The 15614-nt window shown below is 45.5% G+C and overlaps 1 protein-coding gene across 1 annotated transcript in view; it reads left to right on the top strand.

Moving 5' to 3' along the window:
- The window catches only part of USP13 (ubiquitin specific peptidase 13), a 109393-nt gene that overhangs the window by 60381 nt on the left and 33398 nt on the right, over window positions 1-15614 (top strand). Inside the window, exons 10-13 of the mRNA XM_002912458.4 lie at window positions 183-276; window positions 9591-9716; window positions 10781-10934; window positions 12875-13049. Coding sequence (XP_002912504.4) covers window positions 183-276; window positions 9591-9716; window positions 10781-10934; window positions 12875-13049 — 549 coding nt within the window. The remainder of the gene's footprint in view (window positions 1-182; window positions 277-9590; window positions 9717-10780; window positions 10935-12874; window positions 13050-15614) is intronic.

Raw genomic sequence — 15614 nt, 5'->3', positions numbered from 1 at the left:
TTATTTGTGAAGTACTGAGGATAGTTTACAATGGCATCAGTTACCAAGAAAAATCAAATAAATAAGCTATTTTTGAATAATCGAGATAAAATGTTCCACCTAAAAGCATTCATAGGTAATGTTAATGTCTCTATGGGGAAACAACAATGACCTTTTTGTTTTTCTTTCTCCCTCCTGTCTAGGACTAAGTTAGGACATGGCCTTCTCTCGGGCCAGTATTCAAAACCTCCAGTGAAATCTGAACTCATTGAACAGGTGATGAAGGAGGAACACAAGGTATGTGCCCCAGGGTTTGCCATGTTGATATGCAGGTAGGAGGGGCCTTTACCAGCTAGAAGGTGGATTTCCTATGATTTGGCACATGGTGGCTATAAATTTAGCGAGCTGTCTGAATAGCTATTTCATTTTGGAGTCTAGGGTGTCTGTGTGCTCTTAAAAATTGTGGTAAGAAATAGCTAGGGTTGGTGTTTCTAGTGACAGTTGCTTTATGGATTATGTGTGAGTGTCATCATTAACAGTTTTCAGAACACTGTTCTTCATAAAATAGAGCTGAGATGGAAGGAATAAGCCTTATACAAATATAAACATCTTCTCCTTGGTAACAATCTTGGCCCTTACAATATCTTTCTTCTCCTAAGCCTCAACTTTATTTGCTAAGATTTTTCAAGAGGCTGGTTGTTAAAAAGCAACATACACATTCCTATTCTACCCCCTTCTCCACCCTGCTCCCACCTCCAGAGCTGAGGATTCTGAATTTCTGGAGAGGTCTGGGCAGTCCTCATTTTTGGTAAGCTGCTAGGGGGTTTGTCAACCCACCCAGGTATGAGAAACTCAGTTGACCATTCAGTCACTGTTTATTGGTAGAGTAACTGAAAGATGCACTCCATCTCCTAATAGCCAGCCTTGCATTTCCGTGGGCCTGCAGAATGGGCTACTGACCCCTCTCTGGGCGGCTCTGTTGCACAACTCCAGAAGGCACTGTTCACAACCTGGTCTTTTTGAGTGGTGCCCTTGAAATTCTGCAGTGCACAGCTTACGCAGCTGCATTTGGCAGCCCGGTTCGTGTTGTTGCCTGTGGACTGAATGGAGTGCATGCCCATTTCCCCCACCACCTGCTCTGTCTTCAGAGTGCTCTGTCTTGACTTGGTGGGCAAATCTGTTTCTCAAGTTTGGCCTCTGTGCTCCCCTCTGAAGTCAGTCATCCTTAACTAGATTGACAGCAGGAATCAAAAGTGAATAAACTCTTGTTCATAATGAAGCCATCTAGTTGGGGAAGTGGAGCAACTGGGAGAAGGGAGAGTATGAGGGAGCATTTAGAGGCGGTGTTTGGAGGTGGGAAGAAGGAAGGAGTTGAGGGTGGAGAGGGAAGTAGACACTCCAAATGGCCAGGCTGGGAGATCAAAGAGGGGTGGGGGCTGGAAGATGCATTGCTATCCAGCATGGCAAGATACCGAGTTCCTTATCCATCCCAGACTGGAAGGCCCTCATCTGGGACCCAGTTGAAGGGATGGTTTGGATGTGGGGCTGGCTTACGGGAGTCATCCAGGCTGTTTCTACCTCTGAGCTCCTGTGAGCCTTTGAAGAGGTGTTGGTGAAACAGCTTGGTCCAACATTTTCTTTTCATCACATTTACCCTGGGGTTTCATCCATGCTATGCTACTGCACGGGCCACTTTTGGGTCAGAGCCCACCTTCCTTGGTGGAGGAGAAGGAGACTGGATTGGGTCTCGGGGACTCTGGCTTCCCTTCCTGGCTCTGTAAGGAGCTGTGAGACTGTGGGCAAGTCATGTAAACTTCCAATCCCAGCAGTCAAATGGCAGAATTCATCCAGATGGTGGTTGTGAATGTGGCAGGTATGAAGCCTCTCTCTCCAATGTAAATAAAATCTTGGCATATTACGTGCCTGTGGTTGTGTTTTTGGAATTTTCTCATTTGAGAAAATATGGATGAAAAATTACTAATTTACTGATGTTTGTAAGTAAAGTTTGATTTTGTTAATATTAGAATGTCCTTTTACATTAGGAAAAAATAGTTCTTATATGAGCAAGGCACATGATTTATTAATTCTATGAACAATGACTGCTTAGGCCCTTGCCCTCTCCTCACCATTGGGCTTAAGTGACTGTCGTGCAGTAGCTCTGTGACCTCTAGGGGTCTGAACCCTACATGTGGAAACCCCTGCTTTGTCTGCCCAACATGGGTATACCGGCAGCATTTGGGCCATGTTTGACCTGTACGTGTATTTTGCTTGGCCCACACATAAACATCTAAATTTCCAGCTTCGCTCTCTCTCCCTCTCTTTTTTTTTTTCTTTGAGAGAGAGAGCGAGTGCAAGAGTGAGTGCCAATGAGGGGCGAGGGGCAGAGGGAGCGGGCTCCATGCCCAGTGTGGAACCCGATGCGGAGCTCGATTTCATGGTCCTGAGATCATGACCTGAGCCGAAACCAAGAGTTGGATGCTTAACTGATTGAGCCACCCAGGTGCCCCAGAACTTCCAGCTTCTCTTAAACAGTCAGACCCTGTAGCAATTCCAGGTCCATGATAGTAGATGCCTGGAGCTGAGTAGCAGCCCTCCCTTCAGACAGGACACACAGTCCTCAGCCGGCTGGAGTCCCTTTGTGATTCATGACTTGGCAGGGAAGCTGTTGTAGTTGGGTGTGTGACCTTTGATCTAGATGATTTGTAAAATCCTTTCCTGCTTTGTGGGGCCGTGATCTAGTGGTCTTTGAGAAAGAATCCTGAATGTGACCAGTAGTACGGTGTGCGTCTTGGGGGTCGTGGGGCAGACCCGTCTAGCGGGTGGGATATGAGTGAGTCTTTGGCTCAGGCATTGATAGGGTCCCTTTCACGTTCAAAATGAGCTTGAATTGACCATACGATTTTGGTTGTGGCCCTGGAGGAGTCAGCTTTAAGCTGTCACTTGAACAGAAGCGATTCATAGTAAAATCTCCCTTCCCCTTGACAGTGGAGGGAATGACTTTCCCAGGCACCAGGATTTTTGCTGGCAGTTGGTTTCAGAGAAACCAGTTTATGAGACTCTCTCTTCTCTTCGGGGTCAGGAGCCTTTTGGTCAGGTGGCCTTGTCCCAGGCCTGTGGCATTTGTGATTTGTAATGTGCCTGAAATGCCCTGAAAGAAGAAAGAAGGTGTGCTAAACCAGAGAAGGGGATGGATCCCAATCGGAACGTGGGGTGAAGGGGAGAGAGGGCAAGAGACAAGAGTCAGAGCCATACAGCACCCCCGCCAGCAGTCGTCCTGATACCCAAGATTGCTTATGAAAGGCCAGGCTCTTGCTGCATGCTCACGAATGCACAGAAACCTTGCCTGAAGTCACACAGCCGGCGAGGGGCGGGGCTGGGATTCATACCAGGCAGGCTGGCCCCCGAGTCTGCTTTTGACCTCTACACGATTCTGCTTCCCTAACAGTTGTTCCGGCATTTGCTTCAGGTGTTCAGTGCCTTGGTGTGTGGATGGTGTAGGCGGATGACAAAAGGGGGTCCTTAAAGTTTGCAGAATTGCCAGGTGGCCCGGCAATTTGTTTCCCAATGCCTCTGTCTTGCATTTCTAGGCTACGTGCTTGCTGGTATTAAATTGGTCTACAGACCAAGGTGAAATCTAGTTTTTGTATATGCATGCTTAATGAACATTTTCATCTATAAAAAGATTTGCGGTGTTTGTTTTGGGCATTGCCATTTCTACATAAATGTGTTCTGAATTGATTTTTAAAATTAAATTCCATCTGTAGTAGATAAAACCTCTCACTTTTCTTTCTTCAAAAAATCTATTCCTGATCTTATGCAATCTGAGATCATGCTTTCACACATTTTAATGCTGAATACTCTGTGATTTATTTCTCCTTCTGAAGATAATATGTTTGAGATAATTCTATATTGCAAACAAACTGCATTTCTTAAGTGACAATTCATTTGATTTCCCCTCTAAAAAATCCTTGGCGCATAATTATTGGTCTCAGTTTTGAGATAACCAGTGTTTGACTTTGAGGTGATGTAATTTTACCCCCAAGCATGAGAACTATATTTTCACTAATCTCCATTTTCCTAGGTGCGGCAAATGTAATGTTTCTAACTCACTTTTTGAAATATGAAAAGTAGCTTGGGGAATGCATTCTGTTCCTTTAGCTTTGGAGATTTGGGGTTTGGATCTGGTTAGGAACTGGGTTAGATCCAAGGTTTATGGTTTAAGGTTAAAAGTTGAAATGAACAGACGTCATACACTTGTGTATTAGGGGCAGGCTGGGATGTGTCTGCCTTTCTTTTTTTTCCGCCTGGAGTCTTACAGTGTGAATATCTGTGCAGGTGTGGCTCTAATGGGATACCAAGCCCCACTCTTGCTGTGTGTGCATTAATTAAAGCATTAGGCTCCGAGGAATGTGCGTGAGGAGTATCTGGCTCCCTTCTTGGTGTGAAGTTAAACAGAAAGTCCTGGGTAAGCATTTGGGAAAGATTCTGAACACCGTAGTCCTCTTGCTAATTTTAGCTGCTCTGTTTTGCAGTTGCTGATGGTGAAAGTAGGTACAGTAGCCTATAAATATGCCAGGTTCCTTAGGTGGTTGCTATTTTGGAGACTCCCGGGGCTCCCTCCTAATAAAGTTAGTTGTCGGGACCAGCTGTGGCTTTAGGTGTGGAAGAGCCGGCTGGTGGGTGAGAGTGTGTGTTTCCTGAAGGCAGGTCTGACTCTTGGGCAGGTCTGGTCACTCCCTCTCCTTGGGTGCGGGGACAGACCCACAGGGGTCATTGGAATGATACCACTGATGCATTGCCAACTAGGAAACGTGGTTTCTTTGACTTAGTTCTTTGATTCTTATTTTGACTTCTATGAAAAGCCTACTGCAAACATTATTCTTGACTTTTGGTTTAAGTATTAACTGCCCTATCCAGAGCCTGCTCTTTAGATTGGTTTTTTTTTTTTTAATTTTATTTTGCAGATATGCATACAGGTAGCGTTGTGTAGCTTCAGCAACTGCCATCCTGCCAGTCTGGCTTCAGTAATCCCCCCTAGGCCCAACTTTTCCTTCCCCTTCTCTTCCTCCGTCCTCCCTTTCCTGTCCCTCCCCTTCCCTGCAGCGTTAACACAAGATCCAGGCATCCTCCTTTTCACCTGTCAATGTTAGCACACACCTGTGACTAGAATACCTTCTATTTTTTTCCACATAAAAATCATGTTAAAAGTTGTTTCAAGTGTTAGAAGCAAAGCAACAAAATTAATCACCGTTCTCAGCATCATCTAATACCCAGACCATGTGTGGCTTTCCCCCTGCAGTGTCAAAGATGACTTTTTTTTATAATAATATTTTTTTTATTATATTATGTTAGTCACCATACAGTACATCCCTGGTTTTTGATGTAAAGTTCGATGATTCATTAGGTGTGTATAACACTGGGTGTTATATGCAAAGATGACTTTTAAAAGTCCCCCTCCTTTTCTTTCTGCAAGCTATTGATTTGTGGAAGGAGCTGAATCATTTGCCCCAGGATTGCTTTAAAGACTGTTGCCTTGTTCAGCTTGTGTTTCTGATAAGCTGGAATCTAGATCTGGAAGACTTTCTACAATACTAGATATGAGGGGAACATACTATTAGTTGAGTATGGGAATTAGGGGGACTTCCTCTGTAACCAGGTAGAATAGGCGTGGGATACGGGTGCAGGCAGCCAGCCCAGCTGATGATCAAGGCCTTAACTGTGGAGTAGTCTAGGTTGAACGAAAAAGCTCAAACCAGCTGTGAAGGAGCTGGTCTGCAGTGTGATGTGGAGAGAGGGAGAGATAGCATCTCTCTGGTTAGGAAGCCTTTTCCAACAACTTCCCAGTGATCAACAGTTCTCAAGCTATAGCTTGGCAGAGGGTTGAACGAAGGATTAAGAAAGGGCAGTTGAGAGAAAACAAGGAAATGAAATGGGTAGAGAAAGAGAAGGGTGTGGGTAGTGAAGGAGGCTGGGCGTGGGGCTGAGGTTCTAGGGATTTTACCACGGTCCCTATTGAGACTTCTCCCAGTTGCACGCCCACAAAGTGGCAAAGAGCAGCAGCCGGCTTTCCTGAATTTACTGACTTGTTCAGCTTCCGAGGCAGCTGCTGTGATGGGGACTGGCAGGCACGTCAAGGTGAAGCCCAGCTTGCAAGAAGAAAGGCCATCGGCAGCAGGCAGTGAGTGCGTGCTCGTGTGAAGGCCTAAAGAGAGATGCGCTGGGGAAAAGATTGATTTCAGGCGCTGCCCCTGAGGAGCGGTTGCCGGACTGCCTTGTAACGTCGGCTCCCGAGGCGCATGGGTTTGAAGGGGGCTTACTCAGAGTCCAAGACATACGGTCTTCCTTTCTCAGCAACTGGTAAGATGGACTCAGGGCCATCAGAGATGAGAACTAGTGTGTGAAAGTGGTATTAAGACGTGGGATAAAGAGAGAGAGAGAGACAGACACAGAGACAGACAGTGAGATGGAGGGAGAGCAAGTGACTGACTTTTGTAGTTGTGTGATGCTGGGCCAGTTACTTAACACTGCTTTGCCTCAGTTTCCTCATCTGCCAAGTGGAGAAAATCATCATCATCATCCTCATCAGGTTGAGTGAGTTAAGCAGGCTACATGTATAAAGTACTCTGAACTATGCCTGGCACCTAGTAAGTATTCATTCAAGTTCCTAGAATAATGTCTGACATGTTACAGCACTTTGTAAATTTTGGTTAGACGGATGAATAAATGTGAGCCATTATGCAGAGATAAGGCATTATTTTTGCATGCTTGTGTTGGCTGATGCAACGCAGATAGGCATCAGCAGTGTGAGTGAAGAGAGTTACAGTTGTTACCTCGTTTTCAGGAGGTGTATATACAGGTAAAATTAATCATCAGGTATACAGTGGTCTTTACCTAGCACTGGAAGCACATCTGAAGCCAGGCATGTGTGCAAGCTGGTCATTTATGTAGTTTCCACATCCTCAGATGCCCCCATGCTGCGACTTTGGGGCGTTCTCCTCTAAGAGCTGCTGGCACTGTTCCAGGTCCTGGGCAGCGCCCCTCTGCGTTTATCATAGATACGTGTATTGTCTCTCATTTCCCCACGGTCTCTCAGCTCTTTGAGGGCAGAGTCTGCAGTGGTCCAGGTGAAGAAGGTGATCAGTAAATACGGGATGATGAGGTCAGATACATATTCAGCAAGACAGGACAATTCACCCGAGTTTTATTAGAAACATTGTTTAGAACACATGTGTTGGGGAGCTGCAGGGAGGTGGATAAGGGAATTTTCCCATCCCCTGTCACATCTGACTGTGTGACCTTGCACACCTACCGTGGTCTCTGGACCCTAGGCATTGGCCCGGGTGTCCAGGAGATCTCACAGGACTACGAGACGTGCCCTCCACCTGCCGTCAGGCTGAGGACATGGGCCAGGGCAGACTGAAAGTTGAAGGAAGTGGGAGGTGCTTCTTGCTCTGACCCCAGTGATGGCCCAGGGAGCACGTTCTTTGGACTCCAGTCAGGAATGTGGCCTGGAACTGAGCAAATGGAGGTTTTCAGAAGAAGTGAGCAGGCAGCAGCCACACATTTTGCATAATACACGAACTACTTCCTTTGCCTGATCGGCAAGGTGAGGTGTGTCTCAGGCAAGGTGTGGCTACAGCCACCACTCCCGTCTTTGCATCAGAGAGCCTGGAATTGGAATCAGAACCTGGACTTCGTTCTGGTTCTGCTCTGTTAGCTGCATGGTAATCTGGCTGGAAGACCACTTGGAGTTGGAAGACCTGTCTGGCACTTCTTTGCCCATCTCAGTTCCCCTAGCTATAAAATGCGGAAAATGGCAGTACCGTCTCTGCAGGGTTATTGTTGAGTGTGAAATGAAGTGACAGGTGACACTATTATTAGATGTGTGAACTTGGAGGGGACTCAGGAGTCAGCTTTCTCATGAGCCCATCTCTGTCCTCAATGGTGATGTGGACTCACCCCACTCTGCTTCTTCAGAGCATCTCAGGCAGATTATGTGGCTTTCCAGTGATTTCCTGGAGATGACCAGCATTCAAAAAGTCCAGTTCACATCAAAGGCAGTTTAAAGCTTCTCTCCCTTACCAAGCATGGGAGTCTTGGAATCCAGCGGTGCGCAAGGGTTAGCATCAGCATCCTCTGGTTGTCTTTTGTCCTTGCTCCCTCCGAGTCTGGCCCCACCAGAGTCAAGCAAGGACCGTAGGATGGAGACATTAGACAAGAGGCAGAGCCTTTCACTGAGCTAGGGCATTTGGCTCCCTCCCGGCTGCCATGCTGGCCTTTTTGTAGGGGCATATTAGTGGTTCTTTAGAGATGTCCATCCTCCTTGCTTGTCCTCTTAGGGACCTCCCCTGGGACCTCTCCCCGATGCTCTGTCCAGCTGACCTCTGTAACCTCCCCCCCCCACACTGGCTGCTGCCTCAAGTCTTCTCTGCCAGCCGACCTTCCATTGTCTTAGGCAGTGTCCTTTAGAAGGAGCCTGGCTACCTTCTGAGCTATCCTTCTAGTCCCTGGGGAAGTTCATGTAGCCTTGTCCTCCAGAGTGGTCCCCGCCACCCGCTCTTCCCACTCTGTCATCCTGGCAGCTGCTGCCAGCCTCCTCCAGCGTCTCCAGGTGAGGGGCAAGCTCCTGGAAACAACCGTGCTCTGATCCAGAAACAGCCCAGGGCCGACACGTGGCCTGAGCACCTCTGCAGTGGTTACCGGGGTGTGTGGTGTCATTTCCTGTCCTTGCAAGTACAGGCATACCTCGGAGACAACCTTGCAACTACAGGCATACCTCAGAGACAACGTGGTTTGCTTCCAGACCACCACAACAAAGGGACTGTTGCAGTCAAGTGAGCCAAAGAATTTTTTGGTTTCCCAGTGCCTATAAAAATGATGTTTACGTGATACTGTGGTCTAGTCAGTGTGCAATAGCATTATGTCTAAAAAAACAATGTACATACCTTAATTAAAAAACCTTATTGCTGAAAAATGCTGACCGTCCTCTGAGCTTTCAGTGAAGTGTAATTACTGAGCACAGATCACCATAACAAATACCATAAAATGAAGAAGTTTGAAATATTTCGAGAATGACCAAAAGTTGACACACAGATGCAAAATGAGCAAATGGTGTTGGGAAAACAGCGCCAATAGACTTGGCTTGACACGGGGCTGCCACGAACTTTCAATTTGTAAAAAACACCGTATGGTCACATCACAGTAAAGCGAAGCACAATCAAACGAGGAATGCCTGCACCCCCGTCTCTACCAGGGCCTCTTTCCTGCTCTCTCATGGGGAGGGGAGGGAGGTGTTAACTTCCTTCCCAGGACCCCCACTCACGCCGCCTCTCTGGCCTGCTCTGCAGTGGGCTCTCACAGCAGACCCTGTGAAGAGGGACCTCATGGTGCCTTTCCTTAGAAAGTGGGGGTGTTGATCATGTCGCGTTAGTGTGGTGCCCGCTCCACAGGACACGTCCAGTGAATGTTGGCTCTTACCATTGTGTGGCTTCCGTGGGCTTCAGTCGTCTCCTCTGAAGACTGGGGCTTATGGTAATCTCTACTCTGCGGGCCGCTTAGTGCCATGAATGTGTAGGAATGTGTGGTGAGTTGGTTTTGTTTTTCTGTTTCAGCCTCAACAGAATGGGATCTCTCCACGCATGTTTAAGGCCTTTGTAAGCAAGAGCCACCCCGAATTCTCCTCTAATAGACAGCAGGATGCCCAGGAGTTTTTCTTGCACCTGGTGAATCTAGTAGAGGTAAGTCAGTCTTCGGAAATGTTCGAAAGGTTGTAAGAAGGGTGCACGGCGCCCGGGGCGGTCCCCTGTGGCGGGGCCGGGATGCCCACCCCAGCCCCTTTCCCCGGTCTGTCACGGTCCCAGCTCGTACTGCCTTGTGTGGCGTGACCCCTGCTCATGCCCTCTTTTGTAGCACTTCTGGATCTCCCCGTTCTCCTTTTAATTTGTACTTAAAGGAATGTTTGTCTGTTATTTCATCTAAAGTTTTTTTTTTTTTTTTTTGGTCTCCATGACAAAGCTCCTTAAGAGTCTAGTGTGGTATTTGGTGTCCTTGTGCCACCACTCAGAGATGGTCGCACTTTGCTCCCAGTAGAGTCGAATCACATTCTGTGCTGTGGTTTTTTAAAAGCTACCGGGAATTCGTGATTAAAGGCTTTCTTCCCCCTCTTAAAAAACAACTTGTTTTTTTCTGATTACAAAAATGTTCTCTGTGGAAGATATTAAAAGGCACAAAGAAGAAAGTCAAAATAGCCAGTGGTAACAGCCCCTACAAATAAGCAGGGCTAACATTTTGGTGTCTGACCCACCAGTCACTTTCCGGGTGTGTTTGTTAATTCTCGCCATGCTGTTTTAGAAGCATTGCTTTCCACGTAAGGTGTTGCGAATGTTTTGCCACATCATTACATATTTGAACGTAGCATGATTTCTTTTTTGTATATAATTTCCACAATCATATCACTTGCCTTAATTTTTGCAGGGCAGACCTTTACTCTCCCCCCTTCTTTTTCGTCTGGCTCCCTCACCCCCTTTCTTCTGATTCCCTTGAGGTCAGTTCCTCTTTCATAACTGTTAGTGGCTGCATAATGTTCATTCACATGATGAACTATAGTTTATTTAACCAGTCCCCCGTTTTTGGATATATGCCTGCGTTTTGTTATTAAAGTACTCTGGCGACCTGCCACGCCCCGAGGAATGCTTAGTAACGCCAGATCCTTACCCCAGATTTACATATTCTCTCTTGTGCCAATTTTTATTCACGGCTTCATGTGCATATGTTTACTAACCTGATCTAATCTAACCTTCAGAGGAACCGCATTGGCTCAGAAAACCCAAGTGATGTTTTTCGGTTTTTGGTGGAAGAACGTATTCAGTGCTGTCAGACGCGCAAAGTTCGCTACACGGAGAGGGTGGATTACCTGATGCAGTTACCTGTGGCCATGGAGGCGGCAACCAACAAGGGTAACGGTCCCAAAGTGGGAAATTGGCGATGTGCTTCCTCCTCCATGCGACAAACCCTCAAACAGGAGATAATGTGGTTTAGTCACTTCTAAGTCGTGTCAGGAGGAGACCCAGCCCAGATGGTGTCTGGTTCACACGTCTCTTTTCCTCTTTTCCTCAGTCCCCATGTGTCTTTCTTGTGAGAAGAGTCAGATGCATCACGGGTTTTTGTTGGAGGGATTATGGGTAGAACCTATTTTACTATAAATTTGACCAACTGGTTGGCTTGGAGTCAGCTTAATTTGGGGGAACGTTATTTGTAATTATAGATGTGGAAAATTCTTTAACGTTAGCACTCATGAGTTGTGCCATAAATTCTGGGGGAATGATCAGAACCGCATTTTTCGAGTAAGACGTTCTAGCAGTGATCTCTTGAAATAATCCGACTTTGGCATCCGAGTGCTGAAGACTGCTCCTGTGGGAGATGCAGTGGGGCAGGGCTATTGTAGGAGCAAGGCCCATTAGAAGAGTCTTTGGATTTCGGAAGCAGGAAGAAGGTAGAGGAACTGCTGGGGTCTCGGGAAGTTTCCTTCAGTCAGCCCATCTGGTTCTTCCCAGGCAGAATAGACAAATGGTATTTCTTAGAATTAACATTTAGAAGCAGAAAAAGACGAAATGTCTGCTATATTGTGTCCTGCGAACTGGTCATTTCTGCAAAGATCTGTAACTCACTGGGTGGCCTTCTTTTCTCTTTTTTTGGAGAGGGCGTTCAGTATATTGTGCTAATTGAAAAGCTATGATTATGATGATTTTAAGATGAAATGATTTCCATTTTCTATAAGCTCGTGCAGCTTTTGGTCAATTTCTTAATTCTTATCCATTATATAAGGGAGAAATGAGGGTAGAGGTCTGTGGTTTGTTTCCTTTTTAGAATTAGGCTTAATTGTTTTCTCTTGCCAGCCTCTGGGATGTTCTGCTCAGTTCTGTGATCCTCTCTAACTCAGTGTTTGTAATTTATGAGTGGTAACTATTCTTTTTCAGAAAGATTTATAATTTAGTCTCTGGAAGTTGATTGTTGGGAACACCTAATGCTGGCATCCTAGCTATAAGTACATCATAAACTAATTGTGGACTGGACAATGAATTTTAAACCCATATTCAGATGTGCTTAAGAAAACACGTAGGTGCATAAGGGTGCCTAAAAACTGATAAATCAGGAGTGATTTTTTTTTTTTGTAAACAAAAGGAATTCCCAGAAAGACCCATTCAAAACTATATAAAATTTTGACTTATAGGCTGTTTCCAAGAGCAGATCTGCTGACTCCTGGGAAGTTGATAGTGTGCTGTCTTTTTTTTCCCTTGGTATTTAATTATTTGAGTAGGAATCGTGTAGAAAGGCCTTCTAGGTTGGTAGCTCTGCTATCTGACCTTGTGCGTAACCTCAACCCGAAGTTGTCTGGGCAGTGTTGGTTAGAATCATGGGCTGAGTGCAGTGGAGGACTGTGGTCCCTATAATTCATCTTGCCCCTTGGTCCATGACCTCTAATCAGAATGAAGAGATGACCCTTGGGTTTCCTTCAGTGTGAAATTCTGTGGTGTGAAGACTTCGTGATTGGAAGGCGGCATTGGGTAATCCCAGCCTTGACCCAGTCTGGACCAGGTTCCTGCATCACTTGCAGCACGTGTGAGGTCAGAACCTCCGATCTGGGCTGGAGTTCACAGGTCCCTTCCGTCAGTCTCAAAGGGGAACAGACAAAAAATTTGAATGGTTACAAAGCCTGTTGGCGCCCCTTTAAAAATGGCTTGAGAACAGCCTTTCAGCAGGCTTTTCTGTATCCGTGAAGTGCAACAAGTAAGCAATCCTGTCCCGGCCCAGACACCTGCAGGAAGATTGGCCAAAGAGGGCGTTTTCCACTTCAAGAAGATAGAGTACGAGGTCACTCATTTGCTCTTTTTCTCAGATGAGCTGATTGCCTATGAGTTAACGAGAAGGGAAGCGGAAGCAAACAGAAGACCCCTTCCCGAGTTGGTTCGTGCCAAGATACCCTTTAGTGCCTGCCTTCAGGCCTTTTCTGAACCAGAGAACGTAGATGATTTCTGGAGCAGCGCCCTACAAGCAAAGTCTGCGGGTGTGAAGTAAGTGTGCATGTGTGTTCACTTGTGTGTTTGTGCTTGTGTGGTAGTGAGGTGAGGAGGGGTCCTTGAGAGGTGGGGACTGGGTAGGGGAGAGGTGGTGGGGTGTTGTACGAGTCTGCGCTCGCTTGCTTGTGTGTAGTGAGATGGGGTTATGATTCATGCAATCCTAATGGTCATAGAGCTCGCTTGTGTGAGGCCTGTCTAAGAAACCAGGCTTATAATCTACGCTGTGTGCTAGAGAGGGAATGCCTTCTCTTCTATTTATTTATTTATTTATTTATGAAAGAAAGTTGTGGTTTATCCTTTATTAGGAATTTGCTTTTTTTTTTTTGCCAAGAACTCCCCCAAAACCCCCACCCCTACTACCACATGGCAAAAATGATATTAATAAAGAGATTACAGAAATACTTAAGACAGTCTTCAATATTTAAACTCCACTATGATCGACTTTAATTCCATAACTAAAGACTTGGCTTAGCACGTGCTGACCGGGGCCCTCAGGGCGTCTCGAAGTGGACACAGGGCTCCTGAGCATCGTTCAGATGAGCTGCTCAGGGTATAGGAGAGCCTCTGTTTCCACGTCATGCACCTCGTTGTCAGGTACGTAAAATATGTTTTCCCCATTTGATTAATTGTTTTATACAGTCAAGTCCTGGCCAATGCACATCATACAGTTGGAAAAAGAGCACTCAGAGTGGTATAAAATGAAAGGAGGTCTGAAAGTCTGGCCCTGGGAATTTTACTCGTTTTTGGTATTCTTTGGCCGTCCGTCCTCCTGGCTAAAACGGAGCTCTAGTTGATGCAGCGGGGTGTGAGGCGTGAAGAGCCACGGCTGGATGTTTCTACCCCCTCGAGTAGCTGGTTCTCTGCCACAGCCGTCGCTCGGGATGCCCCTTTGTTTCAGATGATTGACTTCATATGTTAAAAATGGGAAAACACAAAGACTTTATTTCAGAAGTTTAAAAAAGGCCATATTATCTTAAAATACTTTTTAGAAATGTTGTTCATATCCAAATGAGATTAATAATAGTCCATTCAGTTATCAGTTATCCATTGTGGAGTAAGTTTTCATCCTAGGATTGCTCAGTTATGGGATCTGTGTGTGTGTGTGTGTGTGTGTGTGTGTGTGTCTTTGCAGAGAAGCCTTGGTGAATTGGCATGTTCAATGCGTGAGGTTCACTTCACTGCAGCCTGGACACATTGGACAGTTAGACATCTACACACTATCTTAGTGGTAGACCCAATTTCTTTCATTATTTTCCCCCCAGCTTTATTGAGATATCGATGACAGTATTGAGATATTGACATATATTGCTACATATTGAGATGAAATGATATTGTATAAGTTTAAGGCATACAACATGATGATTTTTTTTTAACTTTAGTTATTGACAATAGGTGGGAGGTTCCTCAAAGATGGATTCTTTTCTCTTTGTGCTTTAATTCTGATTCCACGTGGGACATAGAAGTGATCAGGGCAGCTGACCACCTAGAAAGTCCCCAGCATCAGGTGTAAGCTGCAGAGTGTCCTTCATTCCCTGTCTGCTTAGCCACCCTTTTCTGCTCTTCAGAAAAGTGGCCTCATGTCTTAGAAGTGCAAGGTATGACATAGTCTCTGGCCCTTCAGGAAGGAGCCTTCTCATCACTTGGGAAAGGCCCATGTTAAAACGGAGTTGGGAGGCATTAGCTTTCTAGAGTCAAAGGCTCTCACCCCAGGGCAAGTGGTCAGGAGATCTGGATTCTTCTCCCGTGTCCATTTCTCAGCTTATGTTCTATCCTCGGGCAAAGTCACCACCCAATGTCCTTCTTCCATCTGTAATGGAGGAATGATGCTTGCTTACCTGGTTTTCTCCTCATGTGCTAGAAAATATTTAGTTGTAGGCAGTGCTAACATAACTATATAGGGGAGGGGTTTCTGCTTTCTCTAATCCTTAACGGTAGGTATTAAATGTAGTTTTCCTTTTCCTCTGTCTTTTATACGTACCTGTGGTCTCATGGTTTTATGTATATGAAAAAAGTTAATACTGAATGTATCCAATTGTTAGTAATTGAAAACTGGTCTTTGTGGAAAAAGAGAAAACATGTTTTAGGATAATAAAGCAACTACCACTTTTTGTCCATTTATCATTCCAGGTCATGTGTTAAGCACTTACCATCAATTATCATTTAATCCTCTTAATATTACTATGGGGTAGGTGCTATTATTCTCTCCATTTTATGGATGAGGAAATAAGAGAAGTAATTGGCCAGTAAGTGGCAGACCTGGAATTCATTCAGATCGATTGAGTTCAAAGTTTAAACTCTTAATGCCTCTGTTATATAGTACCCCACATTCCTGTTCATGTTTGCTTATGCTCGTATCCTTGTAATCCTTATATAGCCTTGCATATTCCTTATTTGGTCTTACCATGTTTCAAATATTAGTTTTGGGGAAACCAGTTCAGTGGATTTCTAAAAGGGTTTTTTTTTTTTTCTTTTTCTTACTTCTAGCAATGTAGACATGATCTCCTCACTATATTAGTTTGGAGCCTTGAATTTTTCTTGTGTTAGACCCAGAGCCTAAAA

The sequence above is a fragment of the Ailuropoda melanoleuca genome, chromosome 1 (genome assembly GCF_002007445.2).
Source record: "Ailuropoda melanoleuca isolate Jingjing chromosome 1, ASM200744v2, whole genome shotgun sequence".
Taxonomy (NCBI): Eukaryota; Metazoa; Chordata; class Mammalia; order Carnivora; family Ursidae; genus Ailuropoda; species Ailuropoda melanoleuca.
Note: the sequence above shows the minus strand (reverse complement) of the source record. Positions and strands in the feature narration are given on the sequence as shown.